Below are 16864 nucleotides of genomic sequence, written 5' to 3'. Positions count from 1 at the left end.
CTATCTAACTGAAAGTAAGGGGCACATATATTGAAGTGCATGCTGTAATATGTATAACGTTTGAAGGTCTTCTGTAACCTACTAGAGTGAACTTTATCCTTCAATGTTAAGGCTTACTACCCATATATGAGTTTGAAATAAATGGTTGTGACATGTTTCCCTGAAGTCGTCTTATCAATTTGTTGATTCGCCCCCACAACAAGATTGGTAGGATTTTGGTTTGAGTTAGGACATGAACTACAGAGCTTTGAATGATCCCAAGTTCATGGAGGGTTGAACATGAAGGCTAACCGATGGGGTATTTGAATAGTCAAGTTGAGAGAAAACAAGAATATGGATGAGGGATTCAGCAACAAGTGAACTGAAACAATGGTGAATGTGAACAATGTTATGGAAGTGAGAATAGAGAGAGTTGGTGATGGCATGGATATGCGTTTGGAAGTTTGTCTTGTTGTGGGGAAAATCACCAGTCTCGGATTCAGAATCGGGATTCAGCGAGAGAGTTTATTGTACAAAGAAACAGGAGCTCTGGGGAGAGGGAGAAACATCTGCCAGCACGGTTGTCAGCAGCGACCCTTCTCTCACCCTTGGAGCACATATCACAATATTCTATACATTTCATGGTACAATGGTCCAGCTGGGATATGTTTACCAATCATATATCTAGCTGAGGTGTCAGCAGAGCCCACTTACTGCGTGGGCCCCCTGTTATTTGGCAGGCAGACATTACACGGTGGTCTTTCCCCATCGTGCCTTGGCCCCAAGCTTCAGCGTGTCCCTCAACATGTAGTCCTGGATCTTGGAATGTGCTAGTCCACAACACTCAGTCGGGATCAGCTCCTTCAGCTGGAAGATCAACTGGTTTTGGACAGACCAAAGAGTGTCTTTCACCGAGTTGATGATCCTCCAGGCACAGTTGATGTTCATCTCGGTGTGCGTCCCGGGGAACAGACCATAGAGCATGGAGTCCCGCGTCACGGAGCTGTTCGGGACGAACCTCGACAAACACCACTGCATTCGTGTCCAGACTTCCTTTGTGTAGGCACATTCCAGAAGGGTGTGTGACAGTCTCATTCCCTCCGCAGCCACTTCGAGGGCAGCGTGCGGTGTGGCAGAGAGTCCGGGCCTGCATAAAGGATCTCACAGGCAGAGTCCTTCTTACCACTAGCCATGTCTTGGTGCTTGTTGGAAAGTTCTGGCGATGAGGCATTCTGCCAAATGATTTTGACAGTCTGCCCAGGGAATTGCTCGAGGGGATCCGCCCTCTCCTTTTCCCGAAGGGTCTCAAGGACACTATGTGCTGACCACTTCCTCATGAACTTGTGATCAAAGGTGTTTTTCTTCATAAATTTCTCGAAGAAGGACAGATGATACGGAACGGTCCAACTACTTGGAGCGTTCCGTGGCAGCGAGGCCAAGCCAAGCCCATCCTTCACAACACCGGGGACAGGTAGAACCTCAGTACGTAGTGATACATGGTGTTTGTGTACTGGGGATCCAAGCACAGCTTGATGCAGCCACACACAAAGGTGGCCATCAGGGTGAGGATGGCATTGGGTGTGTTTTTTCCCCCGTTGCCCAGGTCTTTTATACATCGAGTCCCTTTGGACCCTGGCCATCTTTGATCTCCAATGGAAGATGGCCCAGGTGACTGCGATGGCACAGGTCCTGGGAATGCAGGCTGAGTTGGAAGAGAAGCTATCCTTCCTTTTCCATCACAGATGACATTCAGTGTGACTCTGACAAAGATAAACTTTCCTTCTTCTTTGTCAGAGTCACACTGGATGTCATCTATGATTTTTGATCAGAGCTGTTTCATTACTATGGCAGGATAGAAATTTGATTGAAAAGATTCAAACATGCAGTCTCAGATGAGTTGTGCATTAATCATTGGGAGGGGGAGGACAGGGAGGAGGGAGAGGGGGCGAGGGGAGGGATGTAAAGAGTGGAGAAATGGGGAAGGAAGGATGGGGAGGGGAAGGGGGTTGGGAAGGAAGGATGGGGAGGGGAAGGGGTTGGGTAGGGGTGAGGGGAGGTAAAGGGTGAAGATGGGCGGAAAGAGTGGAGAAATGGGGAAGGAAGGATGGGGGAGGGGAAGGGGAAGGGGGTTGGGTAGGGGTGAGGGGAGGGGGCGGTAAAAGGTGGAGAAATGGGGACGCAAGGGTGGGGACGAAGAAGGAAGGGTGGTGGAGAAGGATGCAGAGGGGTGGGGTAGGGAAGGGGAGAGAGGGGCGAGGCGAGGGGAGGGGAAGGGGAAGGGTGAGGTTTGGCAGAAAGGGTGGAGAAATGGGGAAGGGGATGGATGCAGAGGAGGTTGGGCAGGGGAGGGGAAAGGAGGGTGAGGGTGGAGAAATGGGGAAGGGGGAGGAGCAGAGGAGGAGGCGGGAGTAAGAGGACAGGCATCAGCGGCGGCAGCTCCTCCTCCTCCTCCTCCCGGGGCCGGTCTAAAGGTTGAACCTGGAGGTGGGGTAAGAGCGACAGGCTCCATCCCGAGAGGGTGGGGGTGAAGGCGGCGGCGGCGGCGGCGGCGGCTTCTCCTCTTCACCCCCTACCTACCCAACCCCACCCCAGCCCACCGCGGTCAGTGAGAGAGTCCGGGTAAGATGCGGCTGCCGCCCGGGACTGGGAGGCCGCCATGGAAGGGAGGAGGAGGGAGGGAGCGGCTGAAGATGTAGGGGCAGGAGGGAGGCAGGCCGAGTCTCTCAGGATGTCCGAGAGCGGGAGCGGTGGCGGGGGGGGCCTGAAGACGGTGCGGGTCTGGCGCGAGGCGGCTCGCCGCTGCCGCAAACTCCGCGGCAACTGGCGGCAGTTGAGCGCGAGCGGCCCGCGCCTCAGCCTCCCCTCGGACATCGGGCACGTGCAGGTGCTCAACCTCGCCAACAACTCGCTGCTCGAGCTGCCCGACGGCCTCGACTCGTCGCTGTCCGAGCTGCGGGCGCTGATCCTGCGGAGGAACCGCCTGAGGCGCCTGCCCTCCCGGCTCTGCGGCCTGCCGCTGCTCGACGAGCTCGACCTGGCGCACAACTGCCTGGCGGCGCTGCCGGCCGAGCTGGGGGCGCTGGGCCGCCTCCGCCGCCTGTGCCTCAGCCACAACAAGCTGCAGCAGCTGCCGCCCGAGATCGGCGGCCTGTCCGCCCTCGAGGAGCTCGACGTCAGCTTCAACGAGCTGCGCCAGCTGCCGGCCAGCCTGGGCCTACTCGCCCGGCTCCGCGCCCTGGACGTCGACCACAACCGCCTGAGCCACTTCCCGCCTCAGATCCTGCAGCTGGCCGAGCTGGAGGAGCTGGACCTCTCCGGGAACCAGATCCGGGCCCTGCCCCGGGACATCCCGAGGCTGCGCTCCGTCAAGATCCTGTGGCTGAGCAGCCTGCGCCTGTCGGCGTTGCCCGACACCTTCTGCGGCCTGGCCGCCCTCGAGAGCCTCATGCTGGACAACAACGGCCTGCGGGCCGTGCCCGAGCGCTTCGGCGAGCTGCGCCGCCTCAAGATGATCAACCTGTCGTCGAACCGCCTGGAGGAGTTCCCCGGCGCGCTGCTGCAGCTCACCGGCCTCGAGGAGCTCTACCTCAGCCGCAACGAGCTGTCCGTCATCCCGGCCGGCATCGCCGCCTTCAGCAACCTGGCCGCCCTGTGGCTGGACAACAACAAGGTGCGCTTCCTGCCCGACTCCATCGTGGAGCTCTCCAACCTGGAGGAACTGGTGCTGCAGGGCAACCAGATCGCCATCCTGCCCGACTCCTTCGGCAACCTCTCCAAAGTCAGCCTCTGGAAGATCAAGGACAACCCCCTGATCCAGCCGCCCTACGAGGTCTGCATGAAGGGCATCCCCTACATCGCGGCCTACCAGAAGGAGCTGGCGCTCTCGCAGCCCGCCGTCAAACCCAGGCTCAAGCTGGTGCTGATGGGCTCCAAAGGCGCCGGTAAGACCTCTCTCAGGCAGTGCCTGGTTGGGAACGCACCGGGTGCCCCTGCAACTCACGCCAAGGGAATCGAGGTGACCCAGTGGGTGGCGGATGCTGAGAAAAACCTGACCTTCATTGTCTACGACTTGGCTGGGGACCAGAACTATGATCTTATCCAGCCCTTCTTCCTCTCCCCGGGCGCACTGTACGTGCTGGTGGTCAGCCTGAGAGCCTATGCCCCCGATCGGTTTTACGAGCTGGTTGGCTATTTCTTGCACTTGCTCGGTGCCAGGGTCCCTCACGGGGTCGTGTGTGTGGTAGGAGCGCATGTGGACCAATGCAATGAGAAAGAGGTGGAGGAAAAGTGCTTGGACATCCATCATCAGATCGCCCTGCAGGAGAAGAGAGATGTTGAGTTCATGCAGGCTGTGGCCGAGAAGGTGGATGGGGCACTGGGGCAAGAGTTTGACTTGCGAGCTACAAGCCCACATGCGCCCTTTTACGGAGTCTCTGATAAGAATTTGAGGAGGAAGAAGGCCCAGGTGCAGTACCTATTGAACAACCGTCTTCAGATCCTGTCCCCAGTTATCACTGTCAGCTGTCAGGGGGACCATGTTGGAATTACTCGCTTGAAGGAAAAGCTTCTTTCTGTGGCTGAACATAGAGAGATTTTCCCGAATCTGCATAGAGTCTTACCCAAATCCTGGCAGAGGCTGGAGGAACTGCATTATAAACCTCAAGAGCTCTGGCTTTCCTGGTGGGATTCTGCCAGGTTGGGATTACAAGCTGGTCTGACTGAGGACCGACTCCAAAGCGCCCTGTCCTATCTGCACGAAAGTGGCAAGCTGCTGTATTTTGAGGACAGTCTGACTCTCAAAGAGTGCGTCTTTCATAACTTGACCAAGCTGATTGACATCCTGAATGTCTTCTTCCAGCGCGATGCCTCCGTTCTGCTCCAGAAACTCTTGGCAGATGCCAATATTGATGAGCTGAGGGCAACACAACTGCACCATTATGTGGAGGGATTCCTGCTTCATGGACTGCTCCCTCTGCACATTATTCGTCTGCTTCTCAAGCCGCATATTAAAACTCAGCAGGATCTTCATTTGATTCTGGAACTACTGGAGAAAATGGGACTCTGTTACTGCCTCAACAAACCCAAAATTACCCCTATAAATGGTGTACCCATTTGGTTTAAATTCCCCTGTTATGTGAAAAATGAAGTTCCCCATGCAGAAGCCTGGATCAATGGGTCCAACCTTTCTGGACAACAGTTGGCAATCGAACAGCTCCAAGTGGAGTATAGTTTCCCTTTTTTGTTCCCACCAGGCTTATTTCCCAGATATAGTGTCCAGATCAACTCTCATGTTGTACACCGGTCAGATGGCAAGTACCAGATCTTTGCTTACAGGGGCAAGGTTCCAGTGGTGATCAGTTACAGACCAACCCAAAGTAGCTTGCAAGCAGACACCTTATCTATTGCTAGTCATGCTTCTTTGCCAAATATTTGGACTGCATGGCAAGCCATAATTCCTCTGATGGAAGAACTGAATGTACTCCTCCAGGAATGGCCGGGGTTATACTTCACTGTGCATGTCCTGTGCTCTAAGTGCCTTAAAAGAGGGTCTTCAAATCCTCACACCTTTCCAGGTAAGATATTTTGATAATTAGAAGCAACTATCTCAACACCTCTTGTATGTGTGATTCATTAGGCTTTAACGTATATTTATTTGTGCTGTAGGAACGTTAGGTCTTTCAAATACTTCCAGCAGTGGAATTTCATTTTGCAATTCTAGATGTGATGCTTCTTGAATCCCTTCCTGACTTTGTAACTATGTTTCCTTATTCCATGGTCAATAATTTTGGAAATATGATCCATGGGCTGATTCATAATGTCAGGTGAAAGGGAGGACCGCAGATGCTGGAGATTAGAGTTGAGTGTGTGGTGCTGAAAAAGCACAGCAGGTCAGTTTTATCCTTATTCCTGATGAAGGACTTTTATCGAAAACATCGATTTTCCTGCTCCTTGGACGCGTCTGACTTGCTGTGCTTTTCCCGCACCAGATTCTCGACTCTGATTCATAGTGTAAGTCATTGGTTCTGCCCGGTTTTCTTATGATTCGTGAGCTGCACCAGTGCTAACCATTCTCCTTAGCAATTGCATGATGTTATAACCAGAATAACTTTCTCAGATGTAGCAGAGGCTGTGAGAACTGAAAGCTACAACAATATGTCTTATTAGCAAACCTTTACTGTTATCATGTCCACTGTGATTTTTGCATAGCTAGGAGAGTGTAAATGTTTGAGAGAGGAGAGAGAAACTTTGTGGGTGTCTCTGAGAATCTGCATATTTCCACAATCCCCAGCCTCTCTTTCTCAATACAAACTATGCAGTCTTCCTTTGGCTTGTCTTGCCTCATCCAATGGAAATTACCCCACTGTCTAACACACATCTTACAAAAGCAGATGCGCTGAGGAAGGGTCTTTTTCCACAGGCGCTGCATGACCTGCTGAGTATTTCCCGCATGTTCTATTTTTTTTAATTCCCACAGTGTTCATTTTCTCTCTTCATAGTCATTGTCACTTCTCTGACAACTTCTGTGCTCTAAGCTCTTTATTGCTTTGAAGTGTTTTCTATAAAGGTCTATTCAGAACTATTCCTCACTGTGTGTTGGAATATTTTGCTAATGGCATGCACTGCTTTTATGGTAAAGGTATAGTGTCTACTTCCTAACTGTTTAATGACTGTGGAACATATGATTAGGTATGACAACTTCACTGACTGCATTGGTTTGCATGCAGCACTGATTCTTGTTTTCTCCTTTTAATATTCATGCTTAAAAGGTGTTATAAATTTAGATTCTTGACTAATTGGGAGCAAAGGTAAGCAGTGCTGTCACAAGACTTGGATTTGGTAGAATCTTCCAGTCGGTGAGTGTTTTGGCTCCCTTTGTGGCTCAATGAGTTCATCCATTGAATTGTCGAATCGTGTTTGAACAAACATTTCTGATTCAGTCCTGGCTTGTGAATTCTCATGGCAAGAAGAGTGCTAGAATTAAAGTTATTCCCTGTAATGGAAAGTGAATTATCTGAGGTTCCCAGTCCTGAAAACGTTTAAGTTACCACACAACTATTAAAAATTCAAGGTGGGTCTCTATATAGCTAGTTCTCCTTTAGGGTGAGTAAAACCCTGCATTCTCATTCCTGTATCCAGCAACCTACTGGTTCAGATGAGGGATTGAGGTAAGATCAACCCCAATGCCTTTGGGAAAGACTTACCATTGCTTCCAGACTCTCAGATATAAAGTCAGGAGCCATATGTGTCAGGGGAGCCTATGCAATGACAGACTTTGAAGTGGAGATCTGGGAAGGTGGTTAGTCTGTGGCATTCTCTTCCGCTGGAAGCAGGGCTGGCAGGGTCATCACATATCCTCAAGGATGAGTTGAACAGCCTTTCCCTAAACCAGGGATTCTAGGGATGTGTTGGGCCCAGTGGGAACAAGGAGTTAAGACCACATTCAGATTAACTATAATCTTGTGTAATGGCAGAGCAATCTCAAAGGCTTGAATGGCCCACTCTTGTTCTTTAGATTAGATTCCTTACAGTATGGAAACAGGCTGTTCGGCCCAACAAATCCACAGCAACCCTCCACAGAGTAACCCATCCAGACCCATTCCCCTATCTTTTTTTACCCCTGACTAATGCACCTAACACTATGGGAAATTTAGCATGGCCAGTTTACCTGACCACATCTTTGGATTGTGGGAGGAAACTGGCACACCTGGAGGAAACCCACGCAAACACAGGGAGAATGTGCAAACTCAACGCAGACATTTGCCTGAGGTGGGAATCTAACCTGGGTCCCTGGCGCTGTGAGGCAACAGGGCTAACCAGTGAGCCATCGTACCGCCCTTTGTTCCTATTGTTGCCTAGTAGCCCTGTACATTTGTATCCCTCACCAAATCATTCCAGAGCATGTTGATTTTTTTTGCTCCTTTTAACTAAATCGCTTAAATAACCAATCATGTGTGTGCCTTTTAACCACCTACCAGTTCGGATTATGTTTAACCTGGTGTAATTAAAGCACACTTACGAGAATGGAGTTTGACTGGTCCAGTGTCTCACTTGGGCCAGACAGGGAGAATGGGCTTGTTCTGGTTACTTTGTCCATGACCTCTGTTTAATGTTTAACTGATCCACAAAGGATTCATCCTGCAACGGTCAATAGTTTCCTTTTAAAGTCCTATGCATTGTTCAACTTAGTGCGTTTTGTGGGTACTGGACCAAACTTAAGACTTGCACTACAAAGGTTTTTCCTTTTAATGTTTAACCTCCTGTCGTGAATGGGAATGCATCAGGTGATTTTTCACTCGGGGGTTTGCCAGTGATGTTCATATGTGACCTTAGTTGTGGATGGCATGTAGAAGTATTAAGCAAGTAGCCTTGCTATGATGTTCTGTCAGTAACAAACTTCACTTTGTTATTCCTTTAAACTGCCTTGTTGCAAGCATACTTTTATTCTTTAGCTATATGGCCCAGGTTCCTTTTCCCCATTTCCCCCCCCCCCGCACTCTGCCAACACCCATTAGTTTGCTATGTCAGTCTTTTTGGTGCCTGGCTTTGTTTTCTGCTGAGGAATTTATAGGGAGATACTGGCCAAGCAGATGTTCCTTTTTAGAAAAAATGATCTGGGGCCTCACTCAATTTAATGATAAGTAGTTTTCCAACTAACTTGATCTTGGTTGAAAGCTTTGATCAGAAATTCATGCTTTGTGGTCACTGAGTCAGAACCAGGTGCAGTGTCACATGCTTTTAAACCAGCTGTAAATTACAGTACAGTGACATTCCTGAAGGTCATGGGTTCAAGCCTATCGAAAAGATTTGAATGGGTGGCTCTAGGTCTTACTGAAAAAAGAAGTGCATCTGAAGGAAGCATGTGCAAATTGGCCAGCAAACTCTGGTAAGGAAGATTGCAAATCTGTTTGCAAATTTGAATCACACTGCTGCTGCCACCTTCACAAGAGCAGCATCCTTTGTGTAATGTCTCTGTTTCATGAATTTTCTGTTTCAGGTAACTCTCCAAAGTTTCTTGGACAATTTAAGTTGTGTAGTTAATGGGCAGTATTGTTTAAATATATGATGACAATTGATTATCAAACCATGCCTAAAGAGTTAGTGGTGATTAAGTACGAAGTCTTATTTCCTTCAAGTTTTGAATTACTTAAGGAATTTTAAAAATATATTTTTCTTTGCCTTTCTTACCTTCTATTGTTTTGAGTGGAATCTTAGAGTTACTGTGGGGGGGTGGGGGGGCGAGGGGTTGGGCTCCATCATCCATTCAGAGGTCTCAAGTTCCCAACAATCTTGCGGACAAAATAAATGTCTAAAACGTGAATGTGAATCCATGAAGGATGCTAATGATGGTTTGCCACCTGCTCTATCAGAATCTGAGCTACAGTCTTTCCATTTTCTTTCCATTCTTTCATGGGATGAGTGTGTCACTCGCAGCATTTGTTGCTCATTCTTTGCCCTCAAAATGATGGGAGTGAACTACCTTCTCCGCCCACTGCAACTCATCCAGTGTGGTTGCGTGAACTGTGACTATTCAGGAGTTGATTAGGAGAACTGAATGGCTTGCCTATCCTTTTTAAAGAGTAGCTAGGAAACAGTCATATGCTGAAGTACCATGTAGATCAGCTTTGATAAGTATGGATTTCTTTTGTTTTTTGCAACAGGAACACACTGACTGTAGCACCAGCCAGCTCCAAGTCAGTCCCTGGTGGTAGTGCTTATATTTTTGGAGTTTCTCCTTTAAAGGATATTGACAAATTATAGAATGGTTACAGCAAAGACAGGCCATTTAGCCCTATGAAGAAGCAATTTGCCTAGTGCTGCTCCCTCCTTTTATCTGGGGCCCTGAAAATGTTTTCTTCTTTGCAACTGATCCAATTTCCTTTTGAAAGCCTCAGTTGATCCTCGCTCTGCCATATGGGTTTTTGCAACAATCAGATTTGCTTCCTGCTATAAGCATAAAGCTATGGCCTAGTGGTATTATTGCTAGACTATGAATTCAGAGTCTTAATATTTTTCATTATTCTGTATAGGCCCTTGATGTGTGCATATTGTCTGAAATTGAGGGAAACATAGCAACACTTGAGAATTATTCTGTTGCTGTGAAGTGCTTTGTGACACCCGGACTATGTGAAACATGATTATTAAAAGCAAACTTATTTCATTTTGCATTTTGGTCTCAAGTTTGGTAGTAGGTTTCTCACTTGAAAATGCTCAGTTGTAATTGGCAGTGTAAGAGGAAGATGGTACAGCAGTATCAATATACCACCAGAAGTGGGTTTAACCACTTGAATGATGCACTGGAGTAGATGAGAAAAGAAAATCACTGATGCAAAACAGTTGCACTGCAAGTTGCATAACTCAGCTTAAGCAATCAGGACTGATCAACGATGCTGTATCATTAAAAAACTTTACTGGGAATGAAATTTATAAGGGGTCAACGGTTATTAGGTGAAGGTAGGAGGATGGGGTTAAGAAACACATCAGCCATGATTGAATGTTGGAGCAGGCTTGATGGGTCGAATGACCTAATTCTGCTCCAATGTGCTACGGTCTTATAATGTAATCTTTAATTGGATGTAAAGTTTACTTATTTTTATGTTCTTCAGGTCCCCTTGGTAGTTTCTAATGTTTTTAGATTTTGTGCATTAGTTATGTAATGACACCTGGCATACTTTTAAATGCCAAAACTTTAATCTCCCAGGAGATTATTTTCACACTAGTTTCATGCTCCATTTCAAATGATTATTCAAGTTATTAGAGGGTCGGTTAGCTCAGTTGGCCAGATGGCTGGTTTACAAGTGCAGAGTGAAGCCAGCAGCATGGGTTCAGTTTCTACACTAGCTGAAGTTGTTATGAAGCTTCATCTGTCTCAACCTCTTTCCCCTTACCTGGTGGTAACCTTCAGGTTAAACCACCGTGAAGTGTCTTTCTCTAATAAGACAGCAGCCTCTGGTCTGTTAGGACTATGGCGACAGCAAGTTACAATGGAGCCCAAGAAGGAAATTTTCCAAATGGCTAAATAAATCAAAGAGATTGGCTTTAACAAGTGCTTTAAATCCTGAGAGGCAGAGGTTTAGGGGGTAAGTATCAAGGCATGCGATCTACACAATTAAAGGCTTGGCCACTAGTAGTGGGATTAAGAGAAAGACTGATGAACAAGAGGTCAGAGTTGGAGGAGTGCAGAATTCTTAAAGGCAATTTTGGGCTGGACAAGACTGAAGTAATTAGTGCTTTTTAAAAAATTTTGTTTAATTCACTCATTGAGTGTAATCCATAGTAGAGGGATGATGGGTGAGTGGCACTTGCTGGGTGTTAAGATGTGGGCAGCAGTGTTTTGGATGAGTTCACAGTAGTCGAGCGAGTATTCCAGTGCCAATCCACCACTAAACAACTTCGATATTGCACTTCAGTCTGCTGCAGACATTCAAAGAAGGAGATCTACATTTAAATCAAATTTACTTTAACAACATAGAGGTTGACTACTCATTTTTGTTCATGGTTGAGCCAAGCATTTTTGACTTCCTGTTGCTGAAACTTTGGGATGTTTAACCCAAGGGTTTAAAGATGCTCTATAAATGAAACTTGTCATCCAAGGCATAAATAACAATAACAACTAAATTTGCAGTCCCATTCTCCTTGCAACAACAATGAGAAATGTTTTTTTTGTACCATCAATACGGTTGTAGTGTACGACTCTATAACCAGCATTCGAGCTGACACATGAGCAAATTTGATTGAGACTTGGGTGAAGTAGAATGAGATTCTAACAGACTTTATTCTGTGTAAGTTTAGCATTGGTGGAAACCCACTGTTTAAGGAAAGCACTCTGACTATGGAGCTATCTTATACCTCCCATGTATGCAGCCAATGTAGTGTTTAGCATTGCATCCTGTATAAAACTGCATGCACCCATGGTGCATTAAAAGGAATTGTGTGTTGCCTGAAAACACTGCCGTGGAGTGGTTAAGTGTTTCAGTAGGTTGGATGCTAGTCAGCTTCCAGATGTCCTTCCTCTTGTGCAGCTGTTAACCAGCTGTGGGTTGCCAGATGGAAACAATAAGAACCATGCCTTGGATCAGCACATGTGTAAAGGATCTGAAGCAACTGAGCAAAGGAAGTTACCCCATCAGAACAAGGAGAGTAAATAACACTGGCCTTCGTTGTTACTGATATCCAATAGTAATTGGGAGTAGGGATGCAGACTGGCCCTTCTGTGATACAGCTGCACTGGAACAGTCTGCCTGCACAGACCAACTCAATCCAGGACATTCGGGCTGCCTAATAAATGGATGTTAGCAGATTCTAAAATAAGGTTGTCTTTTTTGGCCCTTTTAATGAATCCAAGGGCGCTGAGGCCAAATGTAGCCTGCCAGGGATTATGTAACTAGTGTGAATATATCCTGATTTGGGTGATATTGGGTGTAATTCTGTTGCACAATACTATTTCCCTTCTCTAGGATAAAGGCCATGACTCTTTTCAGAAAGAGAGAGATCCTGTAGATGAATTTCTGTAGAGGCCAAGCCCTTTTTTGCATTTGTCCAAATAATTTCTTTTGCTATAAATTCTGTGCTTATAATCCTGTTTCATGGCTACCTGATGAAGGAGCAGCGCTCTAGAAGCTAGTACTTCCAAATAAACCTGTTGGACTTAACCTGGTGTTGAGATTTTTTAACTTTGTCCAAATGATTTCAGGCAGTGCACCAAGCCTTTTTAGCCAGAACAGGAATTGTTGTGCTAGGAAAAGATCATGTTCTATTTAGTTTTCTTTCTACCATTCTGATTGTCACATGATACGATGTCAGAGTTGTTGATTAATTATGATAATCAATCTCTTGTCAATTCGTCTACAGAAGACCCAGACATGAGATAGGGAAAATCAGTTGCGGAGACAGCTTTAGGATCCATTGGTCTAAAGTTGCCTTCACTGAGCCATATGTCATGTCTCACATTACTCCTATATTGCATCGCAAGATATTATCTCATCTGCATATAAATAAATCAATGTCAGCAGCTTTCAGCATTTCCCTCAGGTGCCTGTCTGTAGTTGGACCACCCGTTCACTGAAATCATATTTCTGTATGTTAGTTTAGAATTTCCCCTGCTACATGCACAATTGTCACCTAGTCCTGTTGTTCAAAACAAGTTCAAACAACTTATCTATAATTTCTTTTTTGCCCTTTAGTCTCTAGAATCCTAAAAGATCAAACATAACCAGTTTTTTCCTCTCTCCTTACCAGTAAGAGCCTGTTAAATTTACGTTGTTCCTCCATAACCTCAATTATTTTTGGTTGCAAATTTTAATATCCTTTATTTATCATGGTAGTTCGAAGTTGGTTACCTTCTTTATCCTCAGGGTGGAAATCTTTTTGGATATATTTTACTGTAGTTAGTTGGAGATGGCATTCCTTGTTTTTTAACCATTTATGTAATATTGTCTATTATGCAATAACATATGTAGTTCTCATATAAGTGCGGGTCCTGATCTGCCTCTGGAGTAAAACAGTAAAGTTCTGCTTTGGTTTGACACTGCATGAAGTGTACATTCATGTTTATGTTCAACCTGGATGTGTAAAATTCTTAAACTTGGCTAGAGAGCTTACTCCATTTGATTTCCATATACAGTAAAATGCTTGTCATGTGTGGGGTTTCTCCCAACTCTGGCTGATTTAAAAATTTGCATTTCCATGCCATATAGTAACATTAGCTGTCTGATTATTTTGACAAAGTATATATGTGTCTTTGGGAATGGAGTGCACAGGGTTGAGGGGATTGTTGGTTAGAAAAGCCCCTTTGCACTTTCTGGGCCCACCGGAACCTGCCAGGAGTCCCAACCCCAAGTTGTACAAGGTAAATCCCCTCATTTTAGTGGTCCCCCAGCCTTTCAAACCTGACCTTCACTTCCCCTCACTGAGACACTCAATCCTGACTTTAACTTGGCACCAAGATTACCTGTTGTCTTACTAGTGCCTGGTACTAGAGCTGCTGACTATCCACTTTGTCAGTGGGTTTTCCTCTGGAAACATGCGGTTGTAGTGTGGGCAGTCTCAGTTTGAAGCAATGAATGCTATGTCTGGCACTTAACCTGATGGCTATCTCACAGCAATTAATGGTGGCATCCCTATTGGCTTTATAGCTGGGAGAATGGAGACCCGAGTATCTTTTTAAAGTCCGACCTCCAGTCTTTTCAAAGCTGATGTCTGAAGTTGAATTCCATCTGTGAGCATGAAGCCAGTATGTCGAAGAGCATTGGTAACAGAAGACACAGCCGCAAATGGTAGTATGGTTAAAATCAGGGATCCTTGAGAATGAAGTTAAAGGCATGCTGATAGTTCGGAGAGTTGGAGGACATGATAGAGGTGGGGATGGGCCATACTACAGTTTGAATATTGTAGGTGAGGTTTGAATGTGAACCAATGTAGGTCAATGAGTATGGAGTGACAGGGCGATGGAAGTTTGGGTGAGTAAAGTGTCAGGCAGCAAAGTTTTTTGCAATCATCCCAAGAAGGGTGAAATGTGGGAGATTAGCCAAGAGTACATTTGAACAGTCGAGTCTGGAAGTAATTAGACTGCAAGTGAGTATTTAGCAGCAGATAAGATGAGAGATGATAAAATCATGTGATAGTATTGAGATGGAAATAGGAAAATTATGATGGGACAAATATGTGGTTGGAAGTTCATCTAGGGATTAAACATAGCATCAAATTTTCAGCCTGATTTGTTCCTGTGCTGTACTGGTCTATGTTGTCCTGATGACCAATGAACGGAGGGATGGTGTTGGTTTCTAAGTAACAGAGTTTAGATGAGAGGCCAGAAGTGGTGCTGTAATATTAAATTAAAGGAAATTTCTACTCAACAGTACTAGATGTCAAATAAACAGTCTGATAATTTAATAAGACTGGAGTAGTCAGGAGAGATGGTGATGAGCTGTTACCAGCATAAATTCTAAAACTTTCAGATGCTGCCATCAAGAGATTGCTGTCCTGCTGTTCCTCATCTAGAAGCTAAGATACACCAGAGTTAACGGTAACTGCAAATGATGCTCTGTTTTTGATTACAAATGTAAAATGCAACCAGGTCCCACCCAGACAGACTGACATGAGGGGTTGGGGTTACTGAGGGAAGAGTGGTGTGGTCAGTTGAATCAAAGGCTGAGAAAGGTAAGGAGAGATGCTTTACTATTGTCACTTGCTTACTCAATTGTGACTTTGGTGCTGTGGTGGGGAGTAAATCTGATTGGAGGGATTCAGACATTAAGTTCTGGGAAAGATGGGCATGAATCTTTGAGATGTTGTTTCAGGGAATTTGTAGAGGAAAGGGAGATTGGTAGTTTGTCAGTTGTGAGAATTTGACAGTTTTTTAAGAAGCTGCACAATGCCAAATTGGGGGGAAAAAAACAGGAACAACACCTGGAAAAGACAGCTATCAGCAACATGGGGACCATTTCAGGAAGGTGAGTCATTAACAGGTTTGTGTAAATATGGTTCAGACCTGGAAGTGGTTCTTATGGACAAGATGTGTATGAGAGAGGGCTTGAGTGGAGTCAGGAGAGAAGCTGGAGAAAGATGCACATTTAGGATTAGGGCAGAAGGAAGCTCTTCAAGTTTGGGCCATGGGCCGGCAGAGGCAGCTGCCCAGGTTGTCCTAATCTTAGAGGCAATTGTCACAATCACAATAGAATTTATTATTTTACTGGTATTCAGGCTCTTGTTAACATTCGCTCTTACACTTAAACAGCTAATAATCTTTCTTACAAGCACACACACATCCCATGCATTAACACTTGGATGAATATCCAGACTCCCCTACTGATATACTTTGTCTTGCTCCATAGTGATACAATTGTACACTCTCAAACATGTAGTCTCACAAAAGACTCTCTTGCTAATACACACCTACATTCCACTAATATTCATATGCTGTCATATATAAGCTGAAATACTAGAAAATCTGCAGCATTTTGCGTGATCTCATTGGTCTCCTGGAATACAGGAGCCAGCTGTATTCCTTAAGCGTGACTTCTTTCCTCATTTGGGGAAAATGAGACCCCCCCACTATTACAGTTTGGGCCACTTGGCCAATTATTAGAGATGAATACAGGCCACCTGGGGATGCACTGTCATCGGATCGTGGAAGCATATCTAAAAGTGTCTATTAAAATGAATTGGATAAATATGTGCAAAGGAATGCATTGAAAGGGGAAGTGGAGCTAATTAGCTCTTTAAACAGCAATGGGACAAAAGACCTTCTGCAATCTCAGATTCTATCATTCTAATCTGTAGAAGTTGTATATTTGAAATGTTTGTCTTTTTGCGGTAATGATTTAGGATTTTCCACTAAGTACATGTTGTATGATCGGTGAACAGAATCAAGTAGTCATTTATCTTGTGAAATTCCTTGCATGCTGTTAAACTGTAAATACTGTATTTGTCCTAATCTTTTAAATCTCTTAGGATCATATCACTATCTTCAAGAATGATAATTCCATGAATCTTCAAAGTAACAAGTAACTTCATGATCTTCCTGGTTGGAAACCTGTCACCTTTTCGTTCTGTTCAGTATTTCTTCCCGCTGCCTGGAATTCCAAGGTCGACGGATTTGCAGAATTGGTGCTTGTCACGCTGCCTTCTTGAAGATATTTAACTATTTCATTCTCTCTGACAGTGATGAAGCTGATCTTTATTAATCTTTTAAAGGGTAAGGGGTTGTTAGTGTACTTAGGGTGAGACAATTTCATAATTGACTTTTGAAGATCTGCTTTTGTCCTTTATTTACTGCTTTCTAATTTATTTAAAATATGCAATGCTGCACACTACTGTGCTTTGCCAATTACTGTATGTTTAAAAAATGAAGGAGGACAAGCATTTATAGCGTCATAGAGATGTACAG

At 45.4% G+C, this 16864-nt stretch overlaps 1 protein-coding gene across 2 annotated transcripts in view; it reads left to right on the top strand.

Annotated features, from left to right (window-relative positions):
- Window positions 1-2401: 2401 nt before the first annotated feature.
- Window positions 2402-16864, top strand: part of mfhas1 (multifunctional ROCO family signaling regulator 1) — an 81940-nt gene continuing 67477 nt past the window's right edge. The window contains exon 1 of one of the 2 annotated variants that reach the window (XM_072589250.1): window positions 2402-5552. In XM_072589250.1, coding sequence (XP_072445351.1) covers window positions 2636-5552 — 2917 coding nt within the window. In that variant the 5' untranslated portion in view covers window positions 2402-2635. The remainder of the gene's footprint in view (window positions 5553-16864) is intronic. The other variant, XR_011963268.1, reaches the window with a different exon arrangement.

The sequence above is a fragment of the Chiloscyllium punctatum genome, chromosome 2, assembly GCF_047496795.1.
Source record: "Chiloscyllium punctatum isolate Juve2018m chromosome 2, sChiPun1.3, whole genome shotgun sequence".
Classification (NCBI taxonomy): domain Eukaryota; kingdom Metazoa; phylum Chordata; class Chondrichthyes; order Orectolobiformes; family Hemiscylliidae; genus Chiloscyllium; species Chiloscyllium punctatum.
Note: the sequence above shows the minus strand (reverse complement) of the source record. Positions and strands in the feature narration are given on the sequence as shown.